The sequence below is a fragment of the Electrophorus electricus genome, chromosome 2 (assembly GCF_013358815.1).
Source record: "Electrophorus electricus isolate fEleEle1 chromosome 2, fEleEle1.pri, whole genome shotgun sequence".
Classification (NCBI taxonomy): Eukaryota; Metazoa; Chordata; class Actinopteri; order Gymnotiformes; family Gymnotidae; genus Electrophorus; species Electrophorus electricus.
Genome location: NC_049536.1, coordinates 25,522,126 through 25,539,625, shown reverse-complemented (window position 1 = coordinate 25,539,625; position 17,500 = coordinate 25,522,126). Strand labels below are relative to the sequence as shown.

General features: G+C 43.2%; 1 protein-coding gene across 2 annotated transcripts in view; it reads left to right on the top strand.

Moving 5' to 3' along the window:
• The window catches only part of sik1 (salt-inducible kinase 1), a 40,007-nt gene that overhangs the window by 22,024 nt on the left and 483 nt on the right, over nt 1-17,500 (top strand). The window contains exons 1-14 of one of the 2 annotated variants that reach the window (XM_027016443.2): nt 6,270-6,541; nt 7,140-7,356; nt 7,563-7,679; nt 10,438-10,501; nt 10,946-11,107; nt 11,471-11,595; nt 11,746-11,869; nt 12,046-12,266; nt 12,769-12,918; nt 13,057-13,164; nt 13,353-13,578; nt 13,719-13,976; nt 14,290-14,494; nt 14,812-17,500. The exon at nt 14,812-17,500 is cut by the window's right edge and continues 483 nt beyond it. In XM_027016443.2, the coding sequence (XP_026872244.2) occupies nt 7,204-7,356; nt 7,563-7,679; nt 10,438-10,501; nt 10,946-11,107; nt 11,471-11,595; nt 11,746-11,869; nt 12,046-12,266; nt 12,769-12,918; nt 13,057-13,164; nt 13,353-13,578; nt 13,719-13,976; nt 14,290-14,494; nt 14,812-15,361 (2,463 nt within the window). In that variant the 5' untranslated portion in view covers nt 6,270-6,541; nt 7,140-7,203 and the 3' untranslated portion in view covers nt 15,362-17,500. Of the gene's footprint in view, nt 1-6,269; nt 6,542-7,139; nt 7,357-7,562; nt 7,680-10,437; nt 10,502-10,945; nt 11,108-11,470; nt 11,596-11,745; nt 11,870-12,045; nt 12,267-12,768; nt 12,919-13,056; nt 13,165-13,352; nt 13,579-13,718; nt 13,977-14,289; nt 14,495-14,811 lie in introns of those variants that run through there. The other variant, XM_035523245.1, reaches the window with a different exon arrangement.

The window sequence follows — 17,500 nt, the reverse complement described above, 5'->3', positions numbered from 1 at the left end:
GTACAGGTGTGGACAATTAGCTGCTTGCTCAGAATTTAAACTCCCTAACCCATAATGAATCGATTATGTGTTAATGAGGCGCTACCATGCTCTGAGAGCAGAGTTCTCAGGGTGAGCCTCTGGGAGAGTGGTGCATGAATGATAGACTTTTATCTACTCATAATTTCTTACCAATAAACATTCTCTCATAACTAGAAATGATGACATATATCTGAGTTACTCATGACCTCCATCCCTCTGACAGTCACCTAAGAAATATAACTTTCTGATGATTTCATGTGTTTTGGGATTATTTCAGCATGAATGTGGGCAGGCGTTGTCAGGGGATGTTCTTCCTTCTTTCCTTGGACACATGACATTGCAGAATTTACAGGAAATCCAGTAAGCAGATTACCAGTTGATAGCTGCAACTCAGTGCTCAACTTCAATGTTCCAAACTTGTTTCCCCTGAAATTACTGATCGTCCTTTGAAGTTTGTTGGTTAATTGTTCCAACTGTGGCAAATGTTCTTAGAAAAGAGGTGACACATCACCAGCAGTAGTGAGTGCGTTCCTGTTCTGCTCCACTTTTCACATTGTGACTTTAAGCCAGCCTTTCCTGTGGCCTTTTCACGATACCCAGAACTCTTCACACTCCTCCACCTGCACATGGAGAGCAGCAAGCAGCCCTGAGCTGCTTCACCCCCCCCCCCCGTCCTAAAGACCCAAGTTGGTACAGCCCAGTCGCAGTAGCACACAGCATCTGAAAAGGATGCTGTAATGAAAAGAAAGGTCATGTCTGTGTCTGCCTGGGGACTTTTAGATATATTTTACCATTTCCTATTTGACAACCTAAGTGAGTATTTATGAAGCACTTTTCATTAGTACAAGCATAAGTAACGGGTGTTAAAGTTCTGTCAATGACGGCATATGAACCTGCCTTCCAAAACTGTAGATTTTGCTGTTAATAAAAAACATCATCTAAAACAATCAGCAATATTATTTCAGAATTATTCCATTGCTACAAATTACTTATCCACTTATTACAAGTGGATAGTTATTGCAAAAGGATTTGACAGAATAGCCCATAAAAATCTGCAGCTGACTGTCTTTTAGCTGATTGGTTATTGATTGAAGCTGTCTGAATGATTGAGTAAGAGCTGGTGAGTGCTGACAAACTGACGTCAGTGACTGCTCTGCCTTGCATAATACAAGAACGAGGTCTGACCCACTGGCTGACAAACACCCCTGCATCCACAAAGAGTGTAGTGAAACATAAATGGCCTTGTGTGTGTGTTTGTGTGTGTGTGTGTGTGCACCTGTGTGTTTTTGTGCTTTTGTGTAGACAAAGGCATGTAGAAATGCACCCCTGTAGATTTGTGTGTGTGTCAGTTTGTGTAAACATTTGCATACATGTATACATGTGTCTGTGCGCATGCGTTTAGGTCAGAGACTCCACACAGTCAGTACCGTTGTTTGCAGACACGCTGGTTTGGAAATGATAGCCTGACGTACAAACCCATGAGGAGTGCAAACAGCTGCCAAAACCAACAGAAAGCGTCAAAACAACAGTAATGATCAGAGTGGGAAGAATGGACTCTCTATTCTCACCCTGCCCTCTTTCCCCTGCTCTGCATGTATCCCTTCATCCAGCACAAAGGATACTCAGAGAGCAAAAGGCCAAGAGCTCTGTTAGCCCACAGTCACTTTAACTAAACACTGAATCTTAGTTCACCCACAGAGCCCATGCTTGGTTCTTTAAGGCTCATGGGCACTGAGGGTGATGGTTCACAGTCTGTAGCAGCACGGGGGGAGGGGGGGGTATCTTCACAATCACAAAGGCTTTTCACAGCAAAATCCCTGTCTTCAGTGCTAATGTGAGTCAAGTTGCCGTAATTATTCATATGATTATTCATGTGATTCTTCTCCCCTGACCACAGACGAGCTGCAGTGAAAGGTGGACAAAGGGCCTGCTCAGTTATTGGAAAGGCACTGCAACCTTGTTTCCTTTTTAATGTACACAGGTTAAGTGGAACTCATCAAACCACAAATGTGTTTGACTTGTCTTGTTCCCCAAAGCACTGTCTACTAGGTTGAGCTGATAGTTTAATATGTAAATATACATTTGTGAAGCCTTCATGACCTCTCACATAGAAGAACAAGGGTTTAAACCAACAACAGGGTTGTTAAAAAGGAAATAAAAGGTCTTTGTTTTGGGATTTAAAAAATCCATTACAACAGTTCAGTAGAAGTTGGGCAAACCAAGCCCATTAAGAAACCTTTGCCATGAATATTTTGGAGACAGACATGAAAGATAAACACTGGAAAGTCAGAATGGCCCTCGTAATGGAACAGACCTGTCAGAAACACAGTAGGTTAAAGCCATGAATGAGCTTCTAGTCATTGTTCATCATGTCAGAAAGCCAGTTTTATAATAGCTGCATGGCTGCTGACTTAGCCAGCAGTATGCAGTATGCTGGCAGTATGCAGTATTCCAGCAGCAGGTGAATGAGCTGAGGGTTAGTTCACTTGCACTAAAGAAACACTTGCAATGTTAAACTTTAGCGAAGTCTATGAATCAAAACTACAGATAACACAAAATGTATTTATTTCCCTTGAGATGAAACAAATGCACATGTGTGTGAGGACGTGTGTGTACAGTCATTGTGCAGTGCCCCTATCATTTTGTTGGAAGCCTCTTTAAGACATTTGAGAAAGCATTGTTCTTTTTTAAGATTCCTTGTGTTTTTTTTGTCTGGCATGGAAAAACCACTCTGGTTTGTGTGTTTGTAGAATACAACTACATGCATTCATTTGCATTATTATCTAAATACGTTTGTCATCATACAGCATATGGGTTTAGAAGGTCAGACCCCACCCCATCCTGCGTTTGACCTTTAATTGTGTAAGTGAAGGCAAACAGAGGCTTGGGCTTACTGTGGTGTACTCATCTAAGCATTATGTAAAAGGTCAAAGACTTAGTACCAGTGAAAAATCCCGATTATACTTATGTTTGACTGGAAGTAGATCTTAAAAATAGAACTTTGTAAAAATAGTAACAATAAAAGTAATAGTGTCTTATAGACTTTCAAGTTGCCAAGTGAATTCAGCACTGTTATTCTAAAACTGAAGCTGTAGTTCACTATTTAAGAATATTTACATGAAGATATTACATTTGTTCTGCACTTTTGTATCTGAACTAAGAATATTATGACAATATATTCAAGACTGCATGGCCTCCCAAAATTACCAGAACATCTGAGGCATATGCTCTTTTCCCTGAATGCAACATTTCAGTTAAATCATGTGTTCCTTACCTCTGTGAATGAGGATGGAGGTGGTGGGATATAATTCCTGGAATCCTGGAATGTCAGGGGTTATTCCAGGGCCAAATCTCTTACATTTCATAATATATGTTTAAGGTTCCCTGAAGGTCAACACTGCATAAAGTCTTCAAGTCATCAGTCAGAAAAAATGCAAATCCACTTCTTTTAAATATTATTTACACTGCTAAAATTTATTTAGACTTTTTGTTGTCATAACCTTTCCTCTTTTGTGAAGTCAGCTTCCATTTTCAGTTGTTTAGGTAATATAATAATGGGATTTTTAATTCTATTTACTATTTGGGTTCTCAAAATATTATGGCAACATTTTTAATATAACTCACATTGACAGTAGAATTGATTAATACCTTGAACAAATTAATTTAATAAGACTCAGTTAGCAATTAGCAATTACAGGTACGTTTTTAGCACTATAAGTTAAAAAGGCTCTTCTCTCTGTTCGAAAGTGTCAGTGAACACAGAACTGATCCTATACCACTGTTCCAGTTGATTGGGCTTTTAAAAACATTAGGGCTGTTTGCACAGAGTCGACCAGTATCTTAAGTGTGTTATCTAGGCCCAACCACCTTCTGTATTAAATTATATAACCAGCAGAGTCCTGCTAAGAACAGGGCGATATGCAAAGAATCCAGGACGGCAGCGTCCGCGATGCAAATGGCGTGTGCTGTGTGGAGGCGGGGACAAGTCGGCTGTACTCTCACTGCGGGCAGGTGAGGGGCCTTGACCTTTGGGGGGGGACACTGCTTTACATCCCTTCAGCTGAGTAGAACAGCGTGAACAGCGTGGGAAGGCCCCAGCTTTTTTCTCTCACTCTGCAATTCTGGCATTTATGCTGCACCGTCGCCTTGTTTGTTTGTTTTCTTTGTCTCTTTTCCTTGTGTAGTGACTAAGTAAACCTGTTGACTCTCTCCAGCACCAGGTGGAAAAAAAGAGGTGGTTTTGCTGAGAGATGTCTCTGCATGTGTCTAACCGCTTAGAAAGTCCTCCGATGTGTATCGTCTTTATGTAGGCTGTGCGGTGTGTCCTCAGCCTCAGAAAGTCCTCCTGCTCTTCAGGGAGAACCCTAATGAATGTCACAGCTTTATGATGCTGCTGTGGCTTCCCTTCAGAGGTTATTTATTCCCCTGTCTCCCCAGTGCCAGCACCTAGGCTACAGCCTGCGTGCTTTCCACCACTTCCTTGGGTTATAGGTCAATTCTGCTCTTACCGCAAGAAACCAGCATGAAAAAGGGGTTCCTGTTCTCTATGGGTTGTGAAAAGTGCTAGATGTCAAATCAAATGAGTCACATCTGCTGCTGATATTTTAGTGGTTGCCACAAGGTTGCACAGGAGTGCATGTCGTGTGCACACTAGCATTAATTTCCTGTACTGCTTATGCTGCCGAAAGGTGAAAAATATTAAAAATGGGTATTTGAAGACAATTTAATTAAATTATTTCTTAGAAATCTATGAATTCATCTGTATTTTTATATCTTATTTCAAGCAATCCTATTTAACACAGTCTGGCACTGCTTTTGATGAATACACAATTGTAATACTAGGTGTAGATGATTTTGCAAGAAGCACCATTGAGGTGTCAAATGTGATACGCAGCGCACTGGAAACTGGCCAAACAACAGAGGAGATTCTCACAGTAAGCAGTCACTAGTTACTGGGAAGCAGTAGAGGTTGATTTTCAGACTTGGCTGAGGTGAGAATTTAAACTGTAAATATTTGTTTTGGGTTGCTCGTCATCTGTGACCTGTCACTCCTCACCTCATCCATTTCTTTTTAAAATGTATTTATTTTCATGACCCCACTCCAGTAATATTCCTGAATCTTTTCATTTTTGAACAGTTTACTGGTAATGAAATTGTAAAAATATATTTTTAGAACTGTCTGTATTAGATAAGGGATAACAGGGTAACAGTATCACTGGCAGTTTGTTGCTCAGTTTGTGTTAGATGTAAGTGCAAAGTCTCCACTGTAATACCAACCTGAAAAATGCACAAATAGCTGGAAAAACACCACACATTTAAGGGAAACAAATCATTTAAATACTTTAAATGGATGCTATATTTTGTATTATAAGATGGCTAGTTTATTCTGATTATGATTTTGATGCAGTGCATGGCCTGTAGTTTGTACATTTTGGAATGGTGGTATTATGCGCTCCATAGTGCTCTCTGTCTCTCATTCTCTCCCTCTTATGTTCTGAGCACTAGGACAGGTACTCACAGCTATGACTCTGAGAATCTGAGTTGAACCTTGCACAGTCTTGCATATAAAGGGAGCAATGAATTACGGATCAGTGCTTCTAAATTGTGCGTGCACATGCGTTATGTTTGTAAGGTGTGTATGTGTGCGTGTGTGTGTGTGTGTGTGTGTGTGTGTGTGTGTGCAGTTGTGCATATGCAATGTATATTTTTGTGTGTGCATACATGAATGTCTGCACCTCAAAGCTTATTCTCACAATAATATTAAGCTTATCATTAATTCCAGTTGTAATAGTTTAATCAAAGTTATAACTTGCCTTATTACGTTAAGACTTGTGTGATTTTACCCTCTGATATTTTTCACGTGGAGTTATTCTTTAAAAGAAAATTACAAAATAAACTGCTAACGCTAACGTTGCTGTATTTTGCTGAAAACAAAAATGCCTTCCAGCAGGCGGAGCCGGTTCTGTCCCGGCCGCTGTCTAACAATGCTAACAGCTTGTGAGAAGCGGTCACGTGATGACACATCCCTGGGACTGGCGTCATCGTTTTAATCTCCAAGCAACCTCTCCATCAGCACTCGCGTCACCGTACGCCGAGCCGCACTGTTGCTCGGCAACTTGCGCCTTGCGCTCTCGCCTGGTCTTGTGCCCTGCTCCGGGCTCTGACGCGAGTGTGACGTTAATGAGGTGGGTATCAGTTTGTTATGGCAGGACGGGGAAGAGGTGGAGCGATTCAGCCTGTAGCGCTCGCTTGCATACCGGCGCAGCGCATTCGTTAGAGAGAGGGAGCTCAGGTGGCCAGAAGCGTCACCCTGTAAATAGTATCGCTGCTTTTACGACTCTCTCCGTAAAAGTGTATACCTATCTTTGTACATAGGTAATTTAAAGTTTTACGCTTATATAAACAAGATGACAAATTTCTAGTAGCATCAGGGCGAATATTTTTGTGGAATGACTTATAAATCCGCATTTGAGAACTATTACGGCTGTGGAAGGAGGTGGAATTTGTTAGTCCTATAAGGGTGAGTAGCCTGGATAGTAACATTTTGAATATTTGCGTTTCCTGTATTAGTGTTCTTCGGAAGACCGACTTTATTAGCTTTCAGTCATCTTTTTAGTTTTATACGCTGACGATTGTATATTAAATACCTCGTTGGAATAGTGATAAGAACAGTGCCAACTAAAGTAAACCCTCAGAAGTTTCGATAGACTTGATTTTGTTTCACGCGACTGGTTTAGGTTACATTTTGATATGATCCGCAGTTTCATATTTCATATTCAGTGAGATAATTAAAATGCAGAGGTGTTTTCGTTTTCGATAGAATTTATAGCTTTATGGCTACGATGGTTTCTTCCCTTACGAATCACGTGAATTTTAAGAGTTTTTTTTAAAGAGTTTTAAACTCGAGAGAAGCCTACAATAATACCACCACCACCACCACCACCACCACCAACATTAATAATAATAGTAACAACAACAATAATAATAATAATCATAATAATAAATGTTTACTCTTATTTTACTATTTATAACAATTATTCTAATGCTTCATTGGTGAACATGCAACCGTGATGTTGGGTTTGTGTGAAAAGCCTTTTCGTTTTTCTTATTTATTGCAGGCGCCAAATAAAAGTGATCCGAGATAACCTTGCTGCATACAAGCACACAAAGGCCTCCAGCAAAATGGTAGTGATGTCAGAGAGCAGTACGGGGAGTCAGACCAGCGCTACACAGGCAAGGCCTCTCCAGGTCGGCTTTTATGAAATCATCCGGACGCTGGGTAAAGGAAACTTCGCTGTGGTAAAACTGGCGAGGCACAAAGTAACAAAAACACAGGTAGGCCTCCTACCGTTAAGTAGACTTATTAACAAGTGATACAGTTTACCTGATTTTATTAATTGGTTTTATTTTCATGCATCTTCAATTCACAAATTTTAGAATAAAAAATAGCCTTGTTCTATTATGTGTAATATAACTGTATAACTTAATTAAACCATTGCATAGTTTGTATGAAACTAATCAGTGTATTTATTAAAACACAGGTTGCTATTAAAATAATCGACAAGACACGACTTAACTCCTCCAATCTGGAGAAGATCTACAGGGAGGTTCAAATCATGAAGTTACTGAATCATCCACACATCATTAAGCTTTATCAGGTTGGTGTATGCAATACTCTATTTTTCTGTACTATATTACACCTTCACTTGAAAAATAATTCCTTTTGTTTTCACCAAATATTTAAAAATATTAAGTCTTTTTAAAAATTATTATTCAATTGCTGACTCAGCAAAATGCATCACAAGCTTTTGACTAAATTATTTCAACTGAATTAATGAATTACTGTGTGTTGTGCACAAAAAGTTGACAGATAAATGAATGTTCAGTTTTGGGAAGCATTGGGGGTGCTGCTGTGAAGGCACTGTAGTTTCTGCTTTAAAGCAGCTGTACTCATGCTTAGGTGAAGGTTCTCAGAGGCACTGCTGTGCTCAGCAGAGGAGCAGGGAGGAGGAGAAGACTTTATAAATAGTGAAAAGGGCAGGCTTATTGGTCCGTTGTTTTTGTGTGGCTCCTCTGCCCTCGGCTGCACATGAGCTGATCTTTTTTCAAGGAGTGTCTGTGATCACACTCTGACATGATGAATATGTCTGCATGTCTGTGTTGCTCCCATGTGATTAAAAGCCAAGCAGCTGCTCCTTACTGCACGTTACTCTGAAATTCAAGTAAAGGGAAATGAGCACATTGGGGTGGGGTGGGGGGGTTGTCAGGAAGAGTAAGACTTAGGGTTGTGACTGTGCTGATTAATTTACACGGGTCAAAGTGAAACGCAGTGTGTCTACTCCATCACGTGAAGTTAATTGTCTGTAATGAGGAAAAAGCATTAAGAGATGCAGTCCGCTTTGGCCACTGACATGGACTTCGATGCAAACGTATACATGCACACACACAAAGCACAAACAAACATATCCTCATTGCTATGTTGGCAAATGCTAGACAGGTATTTTGTCTGCACATTTTTGTCTTTTATAATGATAATAATATAATCTTTATATAATATAATATAATTCATAATTATCAGCTTTTTGATTTGAGCTCCTGAGGTTATGAAAGTGTTCCCAACAACCAAAATTCCCAGAAACCAAAGGAGGGCTTCTGGGGGAGGAGTAGTCTCTTTACTGGAGAGTGATACATGTGTGATGTACGTCACCATGTCCCACAAAAATCCAAATCATCATGGTGTCATCTGATGGCACACTGACCTGCTTACAGCAATGTGCTCTGAGCTGTTAGCCTGCAGAGTAGGGGGTGTTCAGAAATGCCAGAGCCACAGGCTGAGTTCGTCCAGCCCGATAGGAACGACACACCCCACAGCTTGGGGTGTTACAAATTCCTCCTCATTACAGCTGCTGACAGGTAAAAGTGCTGACTTGGGCCACTAGAGACAGACATAGTGTGCATGTGTGTTTTTGTGTGTGTGAAAGAGGGGGACAGAGTATGGCCCTTGCACTGCCTCTCACCACATCAAGCCAAAACTAGCAACCTTCATATGGTGCTCTTCTGTCATGTCAGCCTGCGTTCTACTTTTATTGCAGTGGCAACAGCTCTCTTCTGGGTTTATTTAAAGGCTGAGGCAATGAAAGAGAGAAAAAAGGGCACTTGAGAAGAATTATGTGGATTCAATGACCTCTGACCCCTTGTGATAAGATGGAGTTTCCGCTCCCTCACAGCTACTTGCATCCACATAGAGCCTATTTCCTGGCCGCATAGCTCTCTGGCCTCAGATACCACCACAGACATAAACACTCACACACACACACACACACACACACACACACACAGACAGACAGACACTTGCCTGTTGCTGGGGAAGAGTGGAAGGGAATAGTATGTATTGTGAGCCCTTACATTACTAGCCCCAGGGCTTTATGTGGAAATAAAGTGGGCTGTGTTTCTGTCTTCTTAAGCTGACCTTTATGATATCAAACCTCTGTCATGCCCCCGTTTGGCTCCGTGTGTCCACACTGCAGTCCACTGCTGTCTAGGTGTTGGGTAAGGAAAGGGAAAGGGACTCTAGCTCTGGAAAGGGACTCTAGCTCTGGAAAGGGACTCTAGCTCTGGAAAGGGACTCTAGCTCTGGAAAGGGACTCTAGCTCTGGACCTGTTGTGCAAGTTGTGTTGTGTCACAGGCATTACTGTAACAAATATAAGCAGTCCACTGCCAGGCTTTCCCAGGAAATGTCTGGGACATTCTGAGAAAAGATGTGGGCAGAACAGCTTGTTGTTCTCATTAGATGCACAGGTTGAGACTGGTTAACTGTTGTAAATATTCGTAGCTTTTTTGTTTGATTCCCTCACTTGTGCTGAAGAGAGAAAACACAAAAAACATAAAGCAAAAATTGTTTCAGTTGTCATTCAATGAAAATGATGGTTTATACAGGACTTTGCAGTGTGTGTGTGTGTGTGTGTGTGTGTGTGTGTGTGTGTGTGTGTGTGTTTGGGAAAGGGTACAGCTGTTGGGGCCACCATGAGCACTACAGCATGAGCACTGTGTGTGTGTGTGTGTGTGTGTGTGTGTGTGTGTGTTTCTGTGCTCTTGTCATTCTGCTTTAAATGTGAGACATTCAGAAGGTGCCTGTGTGTCTTCTATCAAAGAAAAACAGATTGAGAGTCAAAGCCAAGCTAGTAGGAGATGAGATCCAATTTGGGGAGAACAATGCATAGTTTTTCTGCTGTGTGTGTCTGTGTGTGTGAGTGGGGAAGAGGAGTGTCTGGCTCTCAACATACACTCCAGTACTGGCCCTCTTTCCAAACACTGCTAATGCCAGCATTAAAGTTTCATGAGGCAATAAAGAGAGATTTATTAGTCTGCTTAAAACCAGTAGCACCATTCTGATAGTCTTTTCTGTGTCTTTGCAGGTCATGGAGACCAAAGACATGCTGTACATTGTAACAGAGTATGCAAAAAATGGAGAGATGTTTGGTAAGTCCAAAGCAGCTCTACGAATCAGCTTTCATTTCTTATACTCATGATTCAGACCTGACGGTCATAGAGAACATTGATTGGCAGGCATTCAGCGTGTCTGACGCACGTGGCCTTCACACAGAAGGTTAAAACATGACAGTGTGCCTGGCACCTCACCTGTCTCTCCTTCAGCATTCGTTAAAGATAAACATTATAGAGCTCCCAATTCATAATCATAGAGCTGCTCATTCATGTCTCTATATTGTTCTTGGTTTCATACAGCCATGTGCGACAAGAGCACACAAACAAACAAACACACACACACACACACACACTCACACACACACACAGTCTCTCACTCACAGCTACACAAAGCTGACTCACAAACATTGACACTTAACCATGTTTGGACTGTTTGTGCATTGCTCTGACCACATCCTCTTTGCTCCTTCTCCTCTGCAGACTACCTGACATCACATGGGCGCATGAGTGAAGCTGATGCACGGAGGAAGTTCTGGCAGATCCTGACAGCCGTGGACTACTGCCATCGACACCACATTGTCCACCGTGACCTCAAGACTGAGAACCTACTGCTAGACGCCAACATGAACATCAAATTGGCAGGTGGGCAAAATTACGGAGCTATTCAGGGCTGCCAGTTACACCATGCCTACCGAAGCGGATTTATTCTACTGCCATTCTACTGTCAGAAAGGCAACCTCTTCTATAAAGAAAGCAATGGCTTTATTTTTTTTTTAACCAATGAGATGATAAAGCCACCTTATGTCATATGAAAAGAGTACACTCTTTCTGGCAGGGATTCTAAGAAGGGGATTCTTGGTTACTACACCAATCTTTCAGTGTATGCAATATCAAATGGTGTAATGAAGCTACCCATATGGAAGAACCACCTGCTGTTTGTTTTACAAAGAGATAATTTAAAATCTGCCTCTTCCCAACTCCCCTTTTACCATATAATTCTTTTAGACTTTGGCTTTGGGAACTTCTACAAGGCAGGAGAGCCTCTCGCCACATGGTGTGGCAGTCCCCCGTACGCGGCCCCCGAGGTGTTCGAAGGAAAAGAGTACGAAGGCCCCCAGCTGGACATCTGGGTACAGACCTTTAGCACTGACTCTGTAGTTCCATTCCACACACTAGGAATGAATTGGAATAGATATCACAAGATGCTATCACAAGACATAATGGGAACTGAGACTGTAGCGTCCTCAATGTTGTGTGTCTGTGTGTGTGTGTGTTCTCAGAGTCTGGGTGTGGTACTGTACGTACTGGTATGTGGTTCACTGCCATTTGATGGAGACAGCCTGCCTGCACTGAGACAGAGGGTGACAGAGGGACGCTTCAGAATACCATACTTCATGTCAGAAGGTGTGGTCTGTCAGCCTAAAGCTGAAGTTTCTTCAAACTAACACCATCAGTCGCTAACAATGTATTACAATGTATAATTACCCTTGATATATATATATTATAATATATCATTCATATCTATTGTAACACTATTGGTTTGAGCAGTTCCTATCCCTTCCCTCTCTCCTCACACATAGACTGTGAGAATCTGATCCGCAAAATGCTGGTAGTGGACCCGGTCAAGCGCTTCACGATCGCCCAGATCAAGCAGCACCGCTGGATGCTGGCCGACCCCAGCGCCCCCCACCATGCCCTTTCACACTCCCTTGGTGACTACAACTCCAACCTGGGTGATTACAGTGAGCCCGTCCTGGGAATCATGCAGACACTCGGAATCGACAGGCAGAGGACCGTGGAGGTGAGTGCATGGAGAAGGAGCGGAGTATCTCGAGTGGAAGAGGGGACTGACCAGTCTGTCAGTGCTTCACTATTGTATCAGGAATAGGGATTTAGTCTGATGAGAGTTAAGGAATGGGAGGGTGGCTATATGAGCAATTTAGCTAAGTCACTGCAGCTCTGCGACTGAGGTCAGCAGGAAAGGTTAATAGCTGCTGCTGCTGCTGCTGCTTGAGGGATTTGAGTTTTTAGTTCATGATCTCTCAGTTGCCGTGGTGACAAATGGCTGTTTATTCCAGCAATCTCACCATGCCTTTTAAATTATATACTGCTCCTGATACCCAAAGCTTAAACAGAGAAGCATCTGTTACTGAAATATGTTGCACAGTTTTCCTCAGATTGTGCTGAAGACCCTTAAGTTATTGTGTCTGTTTGTAACCAGGTTGGTTAATGTCATTTTTATCCCATATGGCCACTGGATCTTAAACAGTTCTTTTTTGTTGTGATTGTCATTGATTTTGTAGTCTCTCCAGAGCAGCAGTTACAATCACTTCTCGGCCATCTACTACCTGCTACTGGAGCGCGTCAAGGAGCACCGAAACCAGCAGCTTAACTGGCAGTGTGGCGCCTGGACGCAGAGGCCCAGGGGTGCATCCGACTCCTCCAGCCCGGAGGTAAGTGTCTGGTGCTGGGCTGAAGCCACAGATGCCCTCCCCAACCCCACTGCCTCCGGTGTGACATTACATCCCCCTGCCATGGTTCCTGCCTTCTACGGATGACTCAACTCTTCCTCTCTCCTCTTCCTCCTCAAGGTGATCATGGAGTCATCTGACTGCTACCGCACATCCTTCCCTGTCGCTGCTCAGATAAACCCATCATTACCCTCGCAGAAAGAGTGCGACCAGGGAGGTCTGTTCCAGGTGAGGATCGCTCCCTACATGCCTTCTCCAACTTCTTTTGTAGCTGTCCAGAAAGAATGTCACGGTCATTACACGGAGCAACTCACAATCACCTCTTCATTAAAGACAAAGTCTAACTCCACCCCTGTCTCTCTTTCTCTGCCCCTACCTATGTTCCTCTCTCCATCTCCATCTCTCACTGTCTATAGCGGGTGGTGTGTCCCGTTGAAGCCAGTCTGAATGGGCTCCTATGGAACCGCTCTATCTCCCCCAACAGCCTGCTGGAGACCACCATCAGTGAGGAGGTGCGACCTGGGGACCTGGAGGAGGAGGAGGGAATGCTACAGGTCCCGTCTCTTCATCTGCCTAGCACCGCCTCCCGCAGACACACCCTCGCTGAGGTGTCCACCTGCTTCCTTCAGTGCAACCCACCATGTGAGTGTAATGTCACAGCTCCTGCACTTAGCTTAGCACAGGCTTAAGATCTGTAGAAGTTGCTTTGACAATCATTCATACTGAAACACACACATATCACTAATCAGCAATCCCCCTCTTACCAATCATCATCATCTCAGGTATTGTCATTAGCCCCTCCGATGCTGCTTCCTCTGACAGCTGTCTAAAGTCCTCCTCCAACGCGACCCCTACCTTCTCTGCTGCTGCAGTGGGTAACCTGTCAACACTATTGACCTCTGGGATGGGGCCTGGGGCCTCAGGGCCTGTAGAAATCCCCCTCGCCCTTTCCTCCAACAGACTCCTGCAGAACCAGAGCAGCCTGCATGCAGCTAGCTTCCAGGAGGGCCGGCGAGCCTCCGACACCTCACTCACACAAGGTCTGTGTGCCTGTTTGTGTGTGTGTATGCGTGTGTGTGCATGCATGAGACAGAGTAAGGATTTAAAAGTTAATTATGCTTTACTGAATTATTAAGAATAAAGTAACAGTGTAAAATTAAATAAGTTCTCTAGTAGAGCACATAAAAATAAAAATAAGAGTAAAATACAATTTAAGGAAGTGTACATAACAGATTAATTTAAAATCTAGCCAAAAAACATCAATTCCCATGTTTAGTGTGTGTGTGCATGTGTCTGGTGCCTACCAGCATCCAGTGCCCATAGCTGACCCAGCGTATGTGCTGATGCCTGCAGGTCTGAAAGCTTTCCGTCAGCAACTGCGAAAGAACACGCGCACCAAAGGTTTGCTTGGTTTAAATAAGATCAAGGGTCTGGCGAGACAGGTGTGCCCTCCAACCTCGTGTCCCCGGGGCAGCAGAGGGTCTCTGGGGCCGTCTCTGTGCCCCCCAACAGGACTGCAAGGCCGTAGCATGCTGGAGGAGGTGCTGCATCAGCAGAGGTAAGAAAGGCTACATTTCATATTGGAGTTGTCCAGTCCTGGAGGATCAGGGTAGTACATGGATTAAAGGTTTTTCTCTTTTCTAGCACACCTGACTCATAACATTAGGGGTTTGATTAAATCCTAAATTCAGATCTCTAAAATTTTGACATTTATTTGATTGATTATTTAGTTGAGTAATATGTGTTATGGTAGGGAAAACACTAAACTATACAAACTGACTCTTCAGGACTGAAGGTGCCATTTGCATGGGTCACTATCCTTTGCATGGGTAGTGTTTTTACTGAAAGGGCTCTGTGCTCATGGTCCCTCTGTAGGCTACTGCAGATCCAGCATCAGCCTCAGCAGCAGATGGCACTCTTCCTGTCTCAGCCCTACCAACTACCCTCCTCCCCTCCCTCCAGCGGCTTCTTCGCCCAGGCCACCCAATTCCACAGCTCCCCGAGCCAGAGACCTGGCCAGTCCCTGCTCCCCGCGGGCCAGCAGACCCCTCTGCCACTCCAGCATGGTCTGTGGCAGCCGCAGCCTCAGTCCCAGCCTCTCCACGTCTCTTCTTCTTCTTCTTCTTCTTCTTCTGCTTCTTCTTCTTCTTCATCCTCCTCATCATCTTCCATTTCAATTGTGGCCTCCGCAGCCCACCTGCTGGAGGCCAGACTGCACATTAGCCAGCAGACCCACCTCCAGCCGCATCTTCAGACCCAGCACCCAGATATGGGGATCCATACAAACACCCAGGGGCACTTCTCACTCTTGCCCCATCAGGTGCGCTGGAACCTGGGAACTGAGGGCAGCCCCCAAGCCCCTGAGCTCCAAGATCAGCTGGCCTGCACAGGTCAACAGCTCACCAGCTGTGTGATGGTGAAATAACTGGAGTAAAACACAATTGGGTGGTCTCCAATGTGAAACAGAAAGAAAATGAAAAAATTGATGCTGACTGCCACAGAAAGGTATCTTGGTGCCCAGGATTGGTGAACAGAGAACACAGACTGGTTGGAAAGAAGAGAACAATGCATGTGACAGTTGAGCTCTCAGCATCTGGCAGTTCTGCATCAGAGTACATGTGTATTAAAGGAAGCAAGGAAAAATAGAAGCAATAACCAGACTGTTTGTGGCGCTCCTGCTCATACTCCATTACAAGATTTTCCCAGCCACACAGAGCAATAAAACACAGAACCTGTCTCTTTGACATGTGAAAAGAACCTTCACTGGTGTGGGTGCAGCGAACACAAAGGACTGACCATGTTGAAAAATTATTATTATGGCAGAGACAACTGAGTTTCCTTATATGTATGAAGATAGGATGGTGACGTCTTCCTTAAAATGTTTTTTTTTTTCTAGCTTTTACTTTTAGAGCTATGAGGTTCCCACTATCAATGTGTCATTTCACTGAGAAGACCAAAGTTTTTTTTCTTTTTTATCTTTGCCTTTTTACATTGTTTTATAATAATCCTTCAAGTAACATGCAGTATCAGATTTATCCTAAACTTCCAGGACAAACAACAAATTTTTCCTATTTCACTAACTGCAATTTGAAATGACAAAATATAGATAAACTAGTGCTGCTTTATTTCAATGGGAGAGGGTCATTCATGGTACTTTATCATTAGGGAGAAATGGCTAAAACAATAGCTTAAAAATCACAACAGGTACTGCCCTTAGGTCCGATGACCATTACATGTGTAGGTCAAAGAGAGCGAGATATAGCCAGATGGACCACAACCTCCCGTGCTGTTTGGTGCTGTGTCACGCCTAGACCTGGACGCTCCAGAACGCTGTATGCACACAGCAGTACTGCTGTTATCTTTGGCTGATGTGAGCTCACTCATTTTAGGAGTCGCTGTTGAGCCTTTGCACTTGACTTTAGTCCTGCTCATCAGAAAAGGAAAACAGCTACAGGCACAGCTACTCCTGCATCCTATCACTACCTCCACCATTCCCAGTCATTTCCCTCCCTCTGCGATATACCATGGGCTCTGTGTGATAGCCCACAGCAAGCTGCATGCCCACTGACCCTTCAAACCGTTTTGCAGTGTGAATTTGCTTGCTTATCATGTACTCTGCATAGAGAGAACAAAGCATATGGGATTAGTGCAATATTTCACACTGAGCCGTAGCACCAGGTGAAGAAGCTTATGAAGGAAACTAGCAGGTACTAAACACCTGCTGTTGGTTATTTTTTTCCTTTTGTTGCAAATTTTTATGGTGAGTTTTTTTAATAATTGTATGAAATTATCTGAACTTTTGGTTCAGGAACACAACATGCTGGTGTGACTGAGCGTGTGCAAGAAAGGAACCCAGCCATTTCGTAGTGCTCATTTCCTGAACGGCACTGTTCTGGCTGTCTTTGTATGGCAGAAGTAGAGCAAGTCTAAAAGAGAGGACAGACAGGAGTATGAATGAGTCTGTGGCTGCTTTACTGGAGGAGAGCTCTCTGTTCCACAAACTACAGCGCTCATTGAGGCAGATAGGCAGGCAGACAGGCAGAGCCTCGTCTTGCCTCTGAGGAAGCTGCCACTGATCGTAGTTGCTTACAGAGATGGAAAAGCAATCTTTTTCATATATCTTGCACCACACACAGAGCATGATGATCTCCAGAGTACCACTGCTGTACTAGTATGTATTCATGCTACTGTTACTCTATTTAAACATCTGATAGCAATACTGTTGAAATACACAGGCAGAAATTTTTACATGTACTTGGGAGACATTGCTATTAGGTGCTAGAAGTAGATTGTAAAGTGTTTCTGTGTTTGTTTATTATTTATTTGCAATAATAGTGCATTTAATAGTGGCTGCAAACCCACTGTTTGTTAAAAGCACACAGTTCTTACCCCCAACACGATCATATTGCATGTAAGTCTTTTTCTTTTTTGCTTTTCCAAACGTTAATGTTTTATGTGAACTACACTGTGTGGGTCATGTGGAGTACAAGGTTTTTAAAGCAGTGACTGATAAGATGAAGAGAACACGTGATTTGGAGAAACAGTGTTAATTCCTTTTTTATTA